This window comes from Geotrypetes seraphini, chromosome 1 (assembly GCF_902459505.1).
Source record: "Geotrypetes seraphini chromosome 1, aGeoSer1.1, whole genome shotgun sequence".
Classification (NCBI taxonomy): Eukaryota; Metazoa; Chordata; class Amphibia; order Gymnophiona; family Dermophiidae; genus Geotrypetes; species Geotrypetes seraphini.
Genome location: NC_047084.1, coordinates 324,025,342 through 324,044,779, shown reverse-complemented (window position 1 = coordinate 324,044,779; position 19,438 = coordinate 324,025,342). Strand labels below are relative to the sequence as shown.

At 36.6% G+C, this 19,438-nt stretch overlaps 1 protein-coding gene across 1 annotated transcript in view; it reads left to right on the top strand.

Annotated features, from left to right (window-relative positions):
- The window catches only part of METAP1 (methionyl aminopeptidase 1), a 212,090-nt gene that overhangs the window by 137,516 nt on the left and 55,136 nt on the right, over positions 1 to 19,438 (top strand). The window contains 2 exon segments of the mRNA XM_033957361.1: positions 884 to 975; positions 15,283 to 15,366. Of these exon segments, the coding sequence (XP_033813252.1) occupies positions 884 to 975; positions 15,283 to 15,366 (176 nt within the window).

The window sequence follows — 19,438 nt, the reverse complement described above, 5'->3', positions numbered from 1 at the left end:
TCATTAAAGAAAAAAGAAGAAAATAACATATATTAAGAAGAAAGTATCATGAATCGATGAGGAACTATACCACGTGATTTTATGCTACATAAGTGGTGGTCTGAAGATTCGAAAGATACTCTAATTATTTTTAGAGATGATAAGATTGCATACTGCATTGAATTTGATGGTATTAAGAATTGAAGTCTTCAGTTTAAAATGTACTGTAAAAAAGTTTCAATCTATGATTTCCCCCGGTTGCCAGGAACATTTTCCCATCATTTGGTAGTAATCATGGTTATGTGAAAATGTAGTGCAGGTACTTTCAGTCTCTGAACATTAACTTCTCTTATGATGATATCGCATTTATTGGTGTTGCAATCTGATTCATGGAGTATTTGGTCAGGAATATCAGTGACAACATTACTGTATATTCAGGGGTGAGGTATGTGGCATCAGGGCAATTGCTTGGGGTCCCAGGCTTTGAAGGGCCTTGTATTGACCTTGGGTACACAGCAGATTTGCAAGGAGGCCCTTCATCTCTTTAATCTTGAGCAGGAAGGGGGAGCCTGGTTCATGTCGAGTCCTGCGGGCCAGCAATATGTATACTCTTGGCTACATTTGTCACCATTATCAAACCCTATTACATTATCTCTTCTATGCAGTAGCATTAGAGGATTGTAGTCAGGTGAGCAGCTTTGTTTCTCCTTTCGTAAATATGGCAGAAAGCCACGTGATAAGAGAATTGGGGGAGATAGAAGCAGGGCGAGTGAACCACAGAAGCTCATTAAAAAGCTATATCAAACTGGAAAGAGAAATAAAACTGGAAAAATAGTGTCCTCCTTTTTAAAAAAGTGTACAATAAAAATGAAATTGAGACTTCTTTCCTTATTTCATTTTACAGGTATGTCTGAATCTGAGCAGGCTCTTAAAGGCACATCTCAAATAAAAATCCTTTCCGGTGAGGATATAGAAGGGATGCAGCTAGTATGTAGGGTGAGTTTTTCTATTTTTCAGTAAATATGCTTGTAATTTAACTGTGTAGATGTACTTTAAAAATGTTAGAAAGGAAAATATACTGTACATTTTTATATTTTTTTAAACATAGCTGTAATAATTTAACACTCGTAATAGGGAATTCACCAATGGGAGAAGCAAAAATACAAATATCAAGATATATAAATATTTTGCTATAATAATTTTAAAAATCAAGAGAAAAGGACCTAGGAATATGCAGCCCTCTACTAACATTTTGTCAGTCTTCTCCAAGCAAAAGAGCCCTAATCTTAGCCTTTCCTCATAGGGAAGTCATCTCATCCCCTTTATCATTTTAGTTGCCTTTCTCTGTACCTTTTCTAATTCCACTATATCTTTTTTGAGAAGCAGTGACCAAAATTACATATGATATTTGAGGTGACACCAGGAAATTCTTTTTCACTGAAAGGGTGGTTGATCGCTGGAATAATCTTCCACTGCAGGTGATTGAGGCCAGCAGCGTGCCTGATTTTAAGGCCAAATGGGATCGACACGTGGGCTCTATTCACTAGGCAAAGGTAGGGGAGGGTCATTAGGGTGGGCAGACTAGATGGGCCGTGGCCCTTATCTGCCGTCTATTTCTATGTTTCTATGACACATCATAGAGCAATATAAAGACATTATTTATTTTTATTTTAGTCTAAGCCTAAGTGGTTTACATTCAGGTACTCAAGCATTTTCCCTAACTGTCCCAGCGGGCTCACAATCTATCTAATATACCTGGGTCAGTGGAGGATTAAGCTGGCATTAGTTCTAGAAGCGTAGCGCGCGGTGATTTCCTGCATGCGCTAAAAACACTAGCGCACCTTAGTAAAAGGGGCCCTTAGTAAATTTGGTGAGGCATAATTTTCCTTGATGAAATCCATGTTGGCTTTGTCCCATTAATCCATATATGTTCAGCAGGGTGGATTTGATTTAAATCATGGGTTTCTACAGACGGACTCATTCTTGCTGGTATAATCTTAATATTTACAACCAGATGAAAGTTTTATTTTTTGAACAATAGCTTTTTCAGATTAGTTTTACAATTATATCAAAAAATTACTGATTTGGTTGTATTATTAGAAATACGTAGATAATAATTAAATTATTGTGAGATGAACTATCTTCAGTTTCATAGGTTAATCATTCATATTTGGATAACTTTTCTACTGTACTTTATTGAAAGGATAAAAATAATCATTACCTTAATAACAATTTAAATAGTTTTTTCTAATCTAAGATTTGTGGATCACTCTATGCCTATAAGGGATCAAGGTGAGTACCCTTGCAGATCACGGGGAGCTTAAAAAGAACAAAAGTAATCGGAAGACAATAGACATTCGATTAAGCAATTAAACAAAAAGCTTAGATGATTCTACAGAGCTGGTTAAAACATACTTAGTTACCAAAACAATATTATAGCATATAATCCTGAATGTATTTGCGTTAACATCTATGTTAACTGATGTGGTTAAACAAAATATCTTGACTATCAGCCAGGTCCACATATGAAAAACTTAAAATACTGTCTTCTGTAGCTCACTCATCTTCATCTTCTTGTTTGCGCATAATCTGGAAAAGAAAAATAAGCTTTCCTACTTTATCAGGTCCCAAACGATTTCTCAGTTTGGAATGAATGAGTCCAAAGGAAGAGAATATTCTTTCTGTGCCAGCAGAAGAAGCTACTGCTGTTACAAAGGTCTGTAAATCCAAGTGCTTAATAAATGACTTTCACCAGTTCACTGGTGTGACTTCCTTAAAAACACTATTGGCAATCATATACAGTAAAACCTTGGTTTGCGAGCATAATTCGTTCCAGAAGCATGCTTGTAATCCAAAGCACGCATATATCAAAGCAAATTTCCTCATAGGAAATAATGAAAACTCAGACGATTCATTCCACAACCCAAAAACTTTAATACGAAATACTATACGTACTCGTATTGCAAGACCTCGCTCATTTAGAACAGTCAGTACACGCCTGCAGCGTCGGAGAGAGAAGAACCATCGGCTCAGATGTGATGATGTGACACGTGTATACTGTATGTACTCGTATTGCAAGACTTTGCTTGTTTAGAACAGTCACTACACTCTTGCAGTATCAGAGAGGGAAGAACCATCGGCTCAGTTGTGATGTGACGCGTGTATACTGTATGTACTTGTATTGTAAGACATTGCTTGTATATCAAGTTAAAATTTAATGAAATGTTTTGCTTGTCTTGCAAAACACTTGCAAACCAAGTTACTTGCAATCCAAGGTTTTACTGTATTTCTTGAATGGTTCCCCCTTAGCTCAAAAGTGTATAGTTGGCATTACAGATGGATAATTCCTGGATACACTTGTCATAGCTAACTCCTCTTCTTCAGCACTTAAGGTTTGAGCCTAGTGCTGGATATTGACAGTATTTGCAAGAAAATGAGCTGGAGCCAGTGCTTGCCTTGTAATTAAACACAGAACTGCACAATGACAGAATTAAAGTGCTCACTCTGTTCCTTCCAAATTTCAACGGCATCAGCAATGCTGGATTTTGGGGGATAAACAGAAGTGTATGGTTGGATAGGGAGAGTAAGAGAGACAGATAAGAGATCCTGGATGTTAAGATAGGGGGAAAAACAGAGAGTAAGAGAGACACAGGCAATTGGATGGGAGTAAGAAAGAGAGAGGTGATGTGGGAGAAGAGAGAGATAAAGGGGCAATATTGAGTGGAGGGTATAAGAGGAAGAGATGGAAGGACAGAGGAGATCCTGGATAGCTGAGGGGAGGGTGAGAGAGGAAAGATTGGATGAATATAGCAGGAGTGAGGGGAGATCTGCATGGTTGGGATAGAGCAGAGGGGAAAGGAGGAACAAATGAAATCCCGCATGGTGGGGCAGGGGGACAGATAGAGAGGAGATGCTGAATGGATGAGAGGAAAGAGAGACAGACAGACAGGAGATGCTGCATGGCAGGGGAAAGAGAGGGAAGAGTTAGTGAAAGACAGAAATTAGAGAAGCAGTATAGGAAGGCCTGTGTGAGATGAAAAACAAAAAGAGAGGAGATTGAAGACTGGATACTGAGTGGATAGTTGGTAAAATAGAAGAAAGCAAATATTTCCTATTCAGTATAAAAAATGGATGCAGTAGAAGAGGTGAAGACTCGAGAGGAGAAAAAATAGAAAATTGATAAGAGACCCTGGAAAAAGTTAAGAGAAGGTAGGAAGTAAACAAAGACTGCAACCTACATAATTAGAAAACATAAATGGCTAGAAAACAAAGTTAGAAAAATAATTTTATTTTTAATTTAGGGTGACATAATGTAGAAACTGTTAATCAACACTAACAGAAAATAGAGATACCTTTTTGTTAGACTTAATACATTTTTTGACTAAATTTTGGAGGCCAAATTCTCTTCTCAAGTAAGTAAAGTATTCTGACCTGAGGAAGGGGGCTTTAGCCTCTAAAAGCTAGTCAAAAAAATGTATCCCCTTTATTTTCTATTTAGTTGTACTCATAGAGGGGCATAATCAAAAGAAATGTCCAAGTCTGATTTGGACGTAGGGCACTAGTCGCCCAAAGTCGACAGTCTCAAAAGGTCCATTCTCAAAAAGTATGTCCAAAAGATTTTTTTTCCCGAAAATTGTCTCTGTACGTCCTGGCATTTGATCGTCCAGACTGCTGGTACATCTATCTTTATACCACATTCTCGTTCAAATATTTGTCCAAGTCTGAAACATCCAGAACAAGACCTTTTGGATGTGGGAGGGGAAGGCATTGTGATGGACTGGCCACCCAGATATGGCCATAACACTCAAAATTAGTGTGGTTGAAAAGTACTTCAAACTACATAAACAAAAAACCACACTCATTCTAGATTCTAGAACTTTGCAGCGCACGAAGATGGCTGGGTAGAGGATTAGCTCTGTTGTGACAGGCAAATTTTATTAAGATTTTGGCAGTTAAAATTAAAGAAAAGTGAAGGAAAAGAGAGAATTGAAGTAAGAAATGGCTTCGGGTAAAACTAGTAAAAGTAATCCGGTGAATTCAGGAGCAGGAAGTAAAAAAAGAACAAAAATTGATTCGGTATCCCCGACAGCGGTCCCTTTGCCTCAGGAAGAAATTGATAACAGTGATTTGATGAATGAACTTCAGAAAATTAAAGAAATAGTAAGTGATAACGCTAAAAATATAAAAGATGTGAAGAAGGAAATAGAGAGTCTGACAAATAGAATGCAGGCAGTTGACTTCAAAATTGAGCAGTTAGAAAAGCATGCTGAGAAATCTGAGGCAGAGATGCTGGTGTGTAAAAAAGATCACAGAGAAATAGAGGCGTTGAAAAAGGATTTTGAAGACTTATCAAATCGTGAAAGAAGGAATAATTTGCGTCTGATTGGGATACCTGAGGGGATTGAGCAGAATGATCCTATTCAATTTGTGACTAATTTTATCCCAAAGATCTTGCCATTTAAAAGTTCTTTTCCTTTGGAGATAGAAAGAGCACATCGGATACCGATGAAAAGATCAAATAGTCAGAAGGGTCCCCGTCCAATAATCTTTAAGCTGCTAAGACATCAGCAGGTGGTAGAGATTATAAAGCTGGCTAAAACAAACAAGGATCTTAAATGCCAGGATTCTAAGATCTTTATAGTACCTGACTTTGCAAAAGCTACAGCCTACAAAAGAAAACAGCTTTTGGATTTAAGACCTAAACTGAGAGCAATGGGAGCAAGATATGGATTGATATACCCTGCTATTATGAGGGTAACTTATGAGAATAAAACTTATAATTTTGAAGAAGCAGGCAAATTACAGGAATTTCTAGATCAATATAATTTGCCTATGGTTTCATGAAATTATTTAGAAAATGTAATAAATAATATACTTAGATTATTTTTGGTTTATATTTTTGAGTGAAAATTGAAAGATATTTTATAAAGAAGGAAAAAGTGGAAAAAAAATAGAAAAGGAGAAAATATTTTCTAGAAAATTGTTGCAGTTAGGTTTAAGGGGGATCAACATTTCAAACAAGATTTAAAGAAAAGAAATGAAAAATTTTAAAGAGACAATAAGAAAAGAAGAAAAGAAGATTTTGACAAGGTAAGAAGAGGGATGGAGCATATAGGAAGTGAAGAAAATATGAGGAACAATTATAAGATTTGGATGGTTTCTTAATGTGAATTTATAATTTGCATTTGAGCGTGACTGAGATAATATGAGGACACATAAATGCTGCATTGGAGAAATGTGGGAATTTAGAATATAATAAGATGAAAAATACAAAAGACTATTGATGTAAAGAGAAGAAGATGTGAAGATGGACTGATGGAAATGACTTGAGCATTATTTAGATTTACAATTTGCATCTGAAATTGACTGAGATATAAGGATGATGTTGCAAAAATACTTTATTGGAGAAAGATGAAATAGCAATCTGCAAGAAGATGGAATAAGAGACTGAAACAGCAGGATGAAGATGTACAAGTGTTACAGTTCTGCAGAATGGAGAATAGACTGTAATAGATTGAAGATGCAATGAAAATTAATGAGAGTTTTAAAAAAATATGAGGTCTGCTTGGTTGAAATGTTTGATCCTTCTTTTGATGTAAGGTTAAAAAAAAAAAAAAAAAATGAATATTATAGGATGGAGTGATGTATGTTCCATTGAAGTTGTGAGAAACTTAGGTTAAAAAAAATAAAATAAAATAAAATAATAATATTAATCTTGGGGGGGTATATATTGTAAGAAATGGTTTCCGAAATATTGGGTATATACTTTTATAAATATATTAGAGGTATAGGATGGAAGAATGTTTGGAAATTTGAATGAGAGGGGAAGTATATAATAAAGAATTATAGTAAATATAGGTATTTAGGGTATTGAAGAATGGATTGACTGCAGGATAATTTAGTGTTGGTTGTTTGAAAGATTAGAGAAAGAAAAATGAGTATGTTATTGCCTGTGGGGAGTTTATTTTTGCTCAGTAATATGTGCGTTTCGAAGTTTGCATTTGTGTTAGGGGAGGGGAGGGTGGGGGATGGGAATAGGGGGGATGGGGAAAGAGGGGAGGGAGGGAGACTCATATATTGGTTTAAGGAAAAAGAAAAAATGTATATTTTATGTTTGAGTGGATTATATATGTATTTTATATTTTATTTGTAAAATGGGTTTTAAAATTTTTTCTTTGAATGTAAATGGCCTTAATCACCCTATAAAAAGGAAAAAGGTATTGGAATATATTAAACAACAAAATATAGATATATGTTTCTTGCAAGAGACACATTTGTCTGGAACAGAGTCTATGAAGCTGACAGATAAGTGGATAAAACAATGTTTATTTGCACCAGCGGTAAAAAAGAAGGCAGGAGTAGCAATATTGATTAATAAAAAATGTTCAGCAACATTTAATATGGTAAAGGCAGATCCTCAAGGAAGGTGGGTACTTGTTGACATGAGCATGGGCAGTAATACAATGGCGTTACTAAATATATATGCACCTAATTCGAATCAAAGTGAATTCTTTAAATCTCTACAATAATTAGTTTTACCACTGGCTACTACTAATTTAGTGGTGGCTGGGGATTTCAATGCTGTTATAGATCCAATAATGGATAAAAAGCCTAGTAGAATTATGAAATCAATGGGATTAGAAAATTTGATACAAGCATGTAATTTGAAAGATATATGGCGTATTCTTCATTTTAATGATCGGGAATTTACATTTTGTTCACATGTTCATCAATCGTTTTCAAGAATTGATTATATATTTGTTTCAGATCAGATTGTACAGCAAGTTGTAAAAGCTGACATAGAACCAATAGTAATATCTGATCATGGTGGTGTGTGGATAGAAGTTAACTTATTAGATCAAGATAATTCCAAACCTGTATGGAGGTTTGATAATACTTTGCTTGCTGATTCTAAATTTTGCACTGAATTTCAGATAAAAATGAATGAATATTTCAGACTTAATGACCTAGAGGAAATGTCGATTGGAATATTATGGGATGCTTTCAAAGCAACTATGAGAGGACAAATTATATCATATTCTGCGTATAAAAAGAAACAGATAAGAAAGCAATTTGCAAATTTGGAAAAAGAAATTAAAAATTTGGAATTAAAATTGGTTAATAAATGGGAACAAGAGACATTTCAATTATTGTTAAAAAAAAAATGTGAATATAATGAAATTTCCTCTGGATTAGTAAGGAAAGATATTTTTGCTCAGCAAACGATGTATTATGGTAGTGCAAATAAGGCTGGAAGATTATTGGCAAATTATTTAAAAGCAAAGAAAAGAAAGGAGAAAATAAGCATAATTAAGGATGAATTAGGACATTCTCATTCTCAAATTGGAAATATATTAAAACAATTTTTAAAATATTATAAGTCACTGTATTCTTCTGAGTCTTATTTAGATAAAGAGAAAGATGGGTTGGATTTTTTGAGTTTAGTTAAAGGACCTAAGGTTCCTGATCATATAAAAGGAAGTTTAGATAAACCTATATCATTAAAAGAGTTACAAATGGCATTGAAATCCCTTAGAGTTGGGACTGCTCCAGGTGGAGATGGATTTACAGTGGAGTTTTATAAAGAATTTCAAATTTCCCTTTTACCATATTTATTAAAACTATATCAGGACCAACTGAATAAAGGTTGTATATCAGGCACTATGGCAGAATCTTTAACTATTGTTTTGCCAAAGCCAAATAAAGATCCAACATTGGTGTCAAATTACAGGCCTATATCTTTAATAAATGTAGATGGTAAAATATTAGCTAAGATTTTAGCATTAAGATTGGCTAAAGCTCTTCCGCATATAATAGGAATAAATCAAACTGGATTTGTTGCTCAAAGACACTCTTCAAATAATACTAGACTGGCATTTCAGATGTATTATTTAACAAGACAAATTAATGATCCGGCTTTTTCAGTATCACTAGATGCTGAGAAGGCTTTTGATCGTGTAGAATGGAATTTCATGTATCAAGCTATGGAATGGTTTGGTATTGGATCCGGATTTATACAAATGATTCAAGCACTGTATAGCTCCCCAACTGCTCGTTTATACATAAATAATAATTTTTCAGATGCTTTTAAATTGCAGAGGGGAGTTAGACAGGGTTGTCCATTATCTCCTTTGCTCTTTGATATAGTTCTTGAACCCTTGTTGTTAGCTATTCAACAGGCAAAGGACATAGAGGGTATTCCATGTGCTGGAGTGGAATATAAAGTATCCGCTTATGCAGATGATATATTGCTTCATTTGAGGAATCCGGAAACAACAATTCCATGTCTACTGGAGATAATAGATACATTTGGAAAATTCTCAGGATACAAAATAAATTGGAATAAATCAGAAATTTTACCTTTAAATGTGCATTGTACAAAAGGTATACTTGATTCTTTCCCTTTTATTTGGAAAGAGGATGGTATAAAATACTTAGGTATTTGGTTGAATAAAACACTTGAAGAGACAATGAGAATAAACGAAAAATTTTTATTACAAAAAGTAACAGAGTTATGTGAGCAATGGAATCCTTTACATTTGTCATGGTGGGGAAGAGTTCAAACTGTTAAAATGATGATTTTGCCTGTAGTTTGCTATCAATTGGGAATGATACCAGTGTTTTTTCAGGGTCTTTTTATAAAAAATTAAATAGTATTCTGGTTAAATTTATTTGGCTGGGTAAAATTGCAAGAGTGGCTCTAGTGTCTTTGCAAAGACCAATTGAGGAGGGTGGGGTAAATTTTCCCAATTTTTATAGGTATCATCAGGCCTATATCATGCGCCAAGGTATGTATTGGGTCCTCCCAGAGCTTTTGGAACAATTACCAGAGTGGTTAAGGGTGGAGAGATCACTTATTTTTCCACTTAGGCTTGATCTTTTGCTTGGTATAAAAGTGCCTAGAATACGTAAAGACAATAGAGTATTAATGGATACTTGGAAAACATTAAGATTTGTAGATAAATTAACTAGTGATTCTATTTTAAAATCGAAACAGCAGACTATTTGGGTAAACTCCAAGATACAAATAGGCGGGTTTAAGATTGTCTGGAAGGATTGGATTAAAGCAGGTATAAGATCCTTAACGGAAGTAATTGATAATGGTAAGCTGCTTGATTTTTCACAATTGCAACATAAATATGGTCTGAATAAAAAACAAAGTTATAAGTGGTTGCAATTGAAGCAGGCTATTCAGGTGGGGTTCCCTGAATGGAAATCTTTAAATGATCATTACAGCTTAGAATTCTTATGTTTCCAGGCAGATTTTCTGGGACACCAGGCCGCAAAGTGGTATAAAATGATATCTAATTATTTGAATAAGAAACCAAAAAATGGATTAAGAGATATTTGGAGCATTGAGATTAAGCATCAAATTAATGCATCTCAATGGCCACGTATTTGGTCTTGGAGAATTAAAGGTACGATGTCGGCATCTATTAGGCAAACATGGTTCTTTTTGTTGCATAGAGCATTCTGGACCCCTACTAAATTACAAAAATTAGATTGCTCTAAGTCTAATAGATGCTGGCATTGTAAAATTGAAATTGGAACTTTAGACCATCTTTTATTTTATTGTCCATGTATTCAGGCATTTTGGATATCAATATGGGATCAAGTTAATATATTGATGGAAAATCATGTAGCATTATCCTACGACACAGTGATTTTTGGAATGTGTATGAGGGCCAAAAGTCAAATATCTGCAGCAAACAACAAATTATTGATGATTCTTACTGGAGTGGGAATTCAACAAATAACGACTAATTGGAAAGACTGTTCTAGATTGAATTGTAGTTTTTGGTGGAACTCAGTTTGTCATTTATATAAGATGGAAAGATTTCTTGCCGTACAGAGGGGATATTTTAAAAGGTTTAAGGAGGTGTGGAGGCCATTAATTGAATATTGTAATGATTAAGGGTTATTCTTTTTCCTTAGGGGATAATTTGTAAAAATGGGGGGGAGGGAGAGTCTAAATATGTATATGTTTGGATAAAATATTTTGTTGATAGGGGAGGGGATGGGAGGTGGGTGGAGGGAATTAAAACATGTGTAATAATATTGCTTAAGAATGTCAAGTGAATGATGTGAATTACTTGTAATAATATTGTACACTTGTTGAAAGAAATAAAAAGGAATAAAGATGAAAAAAAAAAAAAAAAAAAAAAAAAACCACACTCATAAGAAAGAACACTGTGTGGTTCACACAATTGGACATCAAAATCAACCAACCCAAAAGTTTCTTTTCCAAATCGTGATTGTATACCTCAGATTATGGAGTGTTTTACCCAATTCTTGAGTTACTTTGTGCTTGGAATTGGCAGGAGAGTGCTACAGTGCCGTTGAGTAACTGTTGCATTCAATGCCCTGACACAGCGGGTAAGATGTTACTCCCGCGAAATGCAGGCTCGTCAGACTTGATTAAAACAATTTCCAGCAACGGCTCCAGGTTTCAACAACGGATAGAGTTTGTGAGATAAGTACTACCACCTGTTCTGATTGAGAATTCGCATCAATCTTTAGATGTTTTATGAACTGTTTCACTTTTTTGCACATTATGAACTTCACGAACTGTATTGACTCTGAATTTCATGAATTTTTAATGAATTTTTGAATTGTTGCCTGCACTAGCTGCCGGTTCATCTTAAGAAGGCCTGTTTGGTTCTGGAAACACTTGGACCTTTATTGAATAATTAATTTGATTGAACTGATTCAACTAAACTTTTAACATTGTAATAGAACAATAAAAGATTAATTTTATTTTAATAAGTAGGTAGGTGGTTGGAAACCCATGGGGTGTTACCCAGATATGGCAACAGAGCAGTGGGGCACCTTACAGGGCACTGCTGTGAACTTCACAAAAAGGGTGCCATATATACATCTCACCAGAGCTCTCTTATAGATTATAGTGAGCCCCCCCCAAATACCCCCCAAACCCACTATACCCATCTGTCTACAACCCCAGTAGCCTGAATGGTTTTGACTATCCTATAGAGCAGTTCATAAAAATATTGGGAGTGACTTTAGATCGACACCTTACTTTAGAACAACACACAGATTTGTTACTCAGGAAATGTTTCTCAGTTCTTTGGAAACTCTGAACCATTAAGAAATATTTTGATACAGCTTCCTTTCATTTGTTAGTTCAGTCAACTGCTGACCGACTGATTTTCGGACTGAAAAATTGGGAGCATGTTACTCCTTATTACCAAAAATTACACTGGCTACCAATTGAGGCTAGAGTTTTATTCAAATTTGTATGTATTTGCTTCAAATCAATCTTTGGTATGTCCCCAGGTTACCTTGTTTCCCATTTCTCTTTAAATCACTCCAATAAGCCCACACGTAGAGTTCAGTTATTCACATATCCTACTGTCAAATCGTGTCGTTTGAAGAGATTTCTCGAGAGAACTCTCTCTTTCCAGGCACCCAAAATGAACGCCTGGCTTGGCAAAATCATGCCAGGTGTCTTATCCTGTTATTTTTTTAGAAAACTATTAAAGACACAACTATTTGACAAATTTGTAACCCAAACTTCCTAATGCTTTTTAAATATAACATGTATTGTGTACATTCTAGAAACTGATGTATCTTTTTGAACTGTATTTTCGCTGGATGTTCAGCCTTATCTGCTGTGAACCGCCTAGAACCATTCGTGGTCTGGCGGTATATAAGAATAAATTATTATTTTTATTTATGGCTGCAGGTTGCATCTATATGGCAGTAGAGTTTGATTTTTGGTTTTTTTTTTTTGGTGGGCTCACTTTTTCTACCATGAATGTAGTGTTTATAGTGGCTTATTGGCCTGGGTCCTCCTCTCTATGGTACACTAGTACACCCTCCAGACTACTTAAGCCACCTCTGTGCAGCTCTACTAGGCTTTCCTATGCTAGGTGCTGATGTTTCAGAGGCAGGTATGTACGTTTTTATTCTTATTTTTAAGGTCTTGTGAGGGGGTCTTTACCTTGTTCCTGCAGTGGTTATCTGGTCACTTTGGATACCTTTTGGTCACTTATACCTGTTTTTAGATTGCCTAAGTTACAACATATATGTTCTGTTAAGCAGTCTTGTCAAACCTTCGATTATTCCTGCAGGATGACTAAGTCTAGGTCGGCCCACATCCTGCCTACATCCCCCCTAACCATTCCTCCAAAAATGCCCCTTTCTACTCTGGACGCACAGCAGGATTCAGAGGTATAAAGTCTCTGGATATGTCTAAAAACCCATTTTGATTATCGGCACTTGGACAACCTGTCTTTTAGATCATCTAAGTGCTGACTTGGGTGGGTTTTTAGATGTATTTTTGTTTCGATTATGAAACCTGTAGCCTCTTAACACAAAAATTAAATATTTGACATACAAAAACTTATTTCATAGAAACTCTATATTCAATTACATTTTATTAAACTTTTTTTTTTCTTGAAGTCTTTATGTTTCTTTTCTTTATTATATGGGGGGCCCTTATTTTTTCCCGTGGCCCTTGATGTTCTAGGTACATCACTGCTACATTTGTCCTAGCACCAGTGTCAGGCTCACCAGTCTATAATTTCCCAGGTTACCTCTGGGATTCTTTTTAAAAAATGGTATTGCATTGACCACCCTCCAATCTTCCAGTACCACACAAGTTGATTTTTTAGTTCTTAGTGCTCAAGAATGTATACCTTCTGGTCCAGGCAGTTTGCTGCTCTTTAGTTTGTCAAATTGCTCCTTTATATGTTCCAGGCTTACCAAGACTTGTTTTGGTTCCTCTGACTCAACTCTTTTAAATACCATTCTGGTACCAGCATCTTCTCCATATCTTCCTCTTTGAAGACTGAAACAAAGAATTCATTTACCCCTGATTTACCAAGGTGCGCTGTGCGTTTTAGCACGTGCTAAATATATGCATGCGCTAACGCGTCCATAGACTAACATGTGCATGTTAGTGTTTAGTGCGTGGATAGCACGTGCTCTTATTTAGTGCACGCTAAAATACTTAGCGCACCTTTGTAAAAGGAGCCCTTAGTCTCTCTGCTATGGCCTTGCTTTGCCCTTCTTATGCCTTGGTCATTTAGAGGTCCAACTGATTCTTTCACCAGCTTCCTACCAGCTAATATACCTAAAAAAGGTTTTTATTATGTTTTTTTGCCTCCAAGGCAATTTTCATTTCAAAGTCTCTCTGTGCTTTCCTTATCTCAGTGCTTTGCATTTGACTTGTCATTCCTTGTGCTGTTATATATTATCTTCGGCCAGATCCTTCTTTTGTTTGAAGAATGTTCTTTTAGCTTTATTAGCCTCTTTCATCCTCCGGTTGTTTGGACCTCATTCACTTTTTTAATATGTGGAATATATCTGGTCTGAATTTTCAGAATAGTATTTTTGAACAGCATTCACCCCTGATGTAAATTTTTGATCTTTGCAGCAGCTCCTCTGAGCTTTTGGGCGGGCTTTTGACCATTCTTCTCATTATGTCATCATCTCTTTTTGAAAGTTAAATGCTAACATATTGGATTTCCTGTATGTACTTAACTCCAGTTATGAAGTCTGATCATCTTTTGCTCACTTTTGTCAAGTGGCTCCAGTACCATTACCTCTTGTATCCGATCATGTGCTCCACTAAGGACTAGATCTAGAATTGCCACCCCTCTCCACTTGGTTCCTGAACCAGCTGCTCCATAAAGCTGTCCTTGTTTCATCTGGGAACTCTGAACTGAGGTTTCCTGTGACTATATTAGCTGTACTTTACACTGATGCTATAGTGAACTCTAAAATAGTCCCTTTAAATGCTATCCTATAAACTTTAACAGAATTTAAGTGCAAAAAAAAAAAAAAAGTTTCCTAAACTGCCTTTGCTAAATAAGCACAGTAGCTTAAAATATAGACACTAATATTACCTATTTTTAATTCTTTGTTCTCCAAGTTTAAAAGCAGTTTCTCAGCAAATACCAATGAATCTCTCTCAACACTTCGGAACTGAGAACAACTGAGCTCTGGCTTACTTATGTGCCTATACTTATTTGATTCATGCTGCAATCAGTGTGCAAGTAGGGTCATTCACAGTGGTTTGATTGACAGACTATAGGGGTTTTCTAGAGGGGGGTGTATATTCTGAGATCCTTTTCTCCTTTTATTTTGTGATAATTATGGTAGCAAAAGATTTACATATTTTGGTGTTTGTAACAATTTAGTCCCATCTGCCACAACCAGTATTTTACACATATGTAGTTCTACAGAGACTACCGTTTTATTGTAGTTGTATATCTTCAAAGATAATAAACAGATTTAAATTATGAAATCAATGGATTTTGTATAATTCTTCCTTCACAGCTTGCTAGAGAAGTCTTGGATGTTGCTGCTATGATGGTTAGAACTGGTGTAACTACTGAAGAAATTGACCATGCTGTGCATTTGGTAAGACCTGTTGAAATGGCTTTACGCTGATGCATTTGCAGCACTTTTGCCCAGTTGGTCACCAGGATCATGTACCAACCAATATTTGACCCAACAAAACATTGGCAGGGTGAGATGTAAATGGGTAGATGTGAATTGCATGTTTATTCTTTCCAAAAATACTAGGACTAGGGTGCAGGCAATGAAGCAACTAAGTAGTACAAAAAAAACCTACAAAACCCAGAGAAAATATTTTTTCTCGCAAAGTATAACTCTGTAATTCATTGCCATATAATGTGGTGAAAGCAGTTAGCTTAGCAGCTTTAAAAAAAAGGTTTGGATAGCTTCCTAAAAGAAAAGTCCATAAGCCATTATTAAGATGGACTTAAGAAAATCCACTGCTCATTCCTAGGATAAGCAGCATAAAATCTGTTTTACTCTTTGTTTTACTCTTTTGGGATCTTGGCAGGTACTTGCGACCTGGGTTGTCCGCTGCTGAAAACAGGATACTGGGCTTGATGGATCTTCAATCTGTCCCAGTATGGCAACTCTTATGTTCTAGTGACTTATTAGGCTCCTCTAACCAAAATGATGATCTGCTTCCCCTGCTTTCATTTAACATTTAGATGTAACACTTCAAGACCTGTTGGGGTTTATCGCTGCAGAAGTTTCCCTTCTAGTCCTTCATACTGCAAAGACTGTTCTTTCCCTTCTGCAGACTGTTGGTTTCTCCTTTTGGCCAAATAAGTTATGCTCTGGCCTCCTTGGGTTTGTGAATATTACAATAAGAGTTTGTGTGGAGGCACTAGTCGCTCTAATTTGCCAACTGCCTCAAGAGCAGCAGGGACACAGTATTGGGTGACCTGGCCCTACACATTACTAAAGAATCTATAGATGTCCCCACTGATGATTCTTGCTGTTTCAACTATTTATTAAATTTATAAAACATCATACAGAAAGTGCAATAGATAAATTACAATAAATGCATAAAAGCACTTATATTCCATAAATGAAACCATAAACATTTTCTCCACCCTCTTTCCCTAAACCTAGATGCATCTTTGGAATTTCAAAGTTGACAGGATTGTGTTAATTTTATTTAAAGATCTTTTATATAAGATTCCAATGGCACCCAAATCTCTTTACATTTCTTGGAATCATCTAAATCCTCTGCTAATATTTTCTCATACCGATAGTAGAAACAAAGAGTCTCCCACCAAAAAGATAAATTTAATCGATCCCATTGTTTCCAATTCCTCATAATTGTTTGTAAGGCAACACCAGTCATAATTAGGAGATTATCCTTGTGTTTTTTAAGTGAGTATTTAGTCATGAATAAGGTTCCAAACAATATAGTTCTATAAGATAACGGTATAGGTACCTCTAAAATAAAAATTATCTTACTCCATATAGACTTCCAGAAGGCCACTATTAAGGGGGAATGAAATAAAAGGTGATCTAAGGTCTATATGTTAGTACCTTGGCTATAATTATACAGGAGCCTAGTGTACCTGAAAGCAAAATCACCTTGAGCTACATCCAAATTAATGTCAACACAATAGTGCATTTCAGTAAATGTAGTCCTAGAAGAGGAGCCTCTGCTGCAATTAAGGAAAAGAACCGTTGGGAGGGAAGTGGCTTTTCACCCACAACATTTCCAATCTCTCATGCCCTATAGCTTATGCCCTCAACTTTTTATCAAGGTTTTTTTTTCTTAAAACAGTCAAATTTTTTATTTTAATAAATACTTCAAAATCAAAAACCTGTACAGGAAAGGGCATCGACATGGCAAATGAGGTTCAACTTGGATAAGTGTAAAGTGATGCATGTCGGTAACAAAAATCTCATGCACGAATACAGGATGTCTGGGGCGGTACTTGGAGAGACCCCCCAGGAAAGAGACTTGGGAGTTCTGGTCGACAAGTTGATGAAGCCGTCTGTGCAATGTGCGGCGGCAGTGAAAAGGACGAACAAAATGCTAGGAATGATAAAGAAGGGGATCATGAACAGATCGGAGAAGGTTATCATGCCGCTGTACTGGGCCATGGTGCGCTCTCACCTAGAGTACTGCATCCAGCACTGGTCGCCATACATGAAGAAGGACATGATACTACTTGAAAGGGTCCAGAGAAGAGCGACTAAAATGGTTAAGGGGCTGGAGGAGTTGCCGTACAGTGAGAGATTAGAGAAACTGGGCCTCTTCTCCCTTGAAAAGAGGAGACCGAGAGGGGACATGATCAAAACATTCAAGATAATGAAGGGAATAGACTTAGTAGATAAAGACAGGTTGTTCACCCTCTCCAAGGTAGGGAGAATGAGAGGGCACTCTCTAAAATTGAAAGGGGATAGATTCCGTACAAACGTAAGGAAGTTTTTCTTCACTCAGAGAGTGGTAGAAAACTGGAATGCTCTTCCAGAGTCTGTTATAGGGGAAAACACCCTCCAGGGATTCAAGACAAAGTTGGACAAGTTCCTGCTAAACTGGAATGTACGCAGGTGAGGCTGGACTCATTTAAAGCACTGGTCTTTGATTTGGGGGCCGCCGCGTGAACGGACTGCTGGGCATGATGGACCACTGGTCTGACCCAGAAGCGGCAATTCTTATGTTCATTGTACCACTTAAACACAAAATGAGAGAAAAGCAATAAAAAAAAAAGGACATGCTTGAAGATAAACATGAAATGAAGCCTGTAAAGTATAATGTGACAACCAGCAAAATTATATTGTATTATCTGAAAAATTGAACAGAACAGATTGAGGCATGAAGAAGCTTCCTCATTCATAGCAGATCTTGAAGAATATTTTTTTAAATAATCAGGTTCAGTCAAAATTGTCATTTCACGTGACACTACCTGATGCATTTATAAGAAAATTTTACCCACTCAGCTCCTCATATCTTAAATCAGCCGTTGTAGTGATACATCAACCAGGGACCCTACCCTATAGCTCTTTCTAAAACTCTCCAGTTTTGGGGCCCTAAATTTAATCACCAGGTGTTACCATTGTGCAGTGACAGGGTCAGACTCCACCCAAGTGATGTAAATGCTGCTGCCTGTGCGGATATATGTATGATACAGGAAATTCATTTGACTGCGGGGGATTCTATGAAACTAAAAGGAGGGTGGGTCAAGCAGTGTTTTTTTGTGCCAGCTGTGGGAAAGAAAGCGGGGGTGGCTATTTTAGTCCATAAGAAACGTGCAGCTGTATTAAGAACATAAGCAGTGCCTCCGCCGGGTCAGACCATAGGTCCATCTTGCCCGGCAGTCCGCTCCCGCGGCGGCCCAAGCAGGTCACGACCTGTCTGAATCACCAGAAGGGGCCCCCTTGCCACCTTGATTTCCCATTGAAGTCCTATCTTCCCATCGAAGTCCTAACCCTCCGGTCTTGCAAATGCACGACCTGGTTGGGTTTCTATACTTATTACCTGGATACCTCTCTCAGTATACCAGTATTTAATTTTATTTCTGCAGATCTTCAGGAAGGTAGGATCAGGTAAAGATGACCTTGGGGAAACATGCTCTGATGCTGTTTTGTGTCTATGTCCCTAATTCAAATCAAGCAGAATTTTTAAAAACTCTTCAACAGGTACTTCTGCCACTGGCTGCCTCTAATCTAGTGGTAGCTGGGGACTTCAATGCAGTTATGGATCCATCGGTGGATAAACAACCCAGTAGGATTTTGAAATCAATGGGATTGGATAATTTAGTTCAATCCTGTGGATTAAAAGATATTTGGTGAATATTTGCATCATTTCTGGCTTTCCCTGGGCACAGTAGTTGGACCCTGATCTCTTTGCATGGCAGCGTGACCCTTAGTGCTCTTTATTAACTATATTAAATTGAATTCTTTCCCGATCTAGGTCATGCTTATTTTTGTTGGAAAAGGGGGAGTGATGCCCTCCTAAACATTTCAGGTGCTAATACTGAATTGGTCCCTCTCTCCTCATAGCAAATATGACTTCCTTATTCTTTGTCCCATTTTGTTGCCATCCTTTTCACTAGATTGAGTTGCTCAAAATAGGGATTGTGCTAAGTTTTGAGACTGATGATCAGCCAAAGTAACTCTACAGGAGCACAAGGGCTACACTGAATGA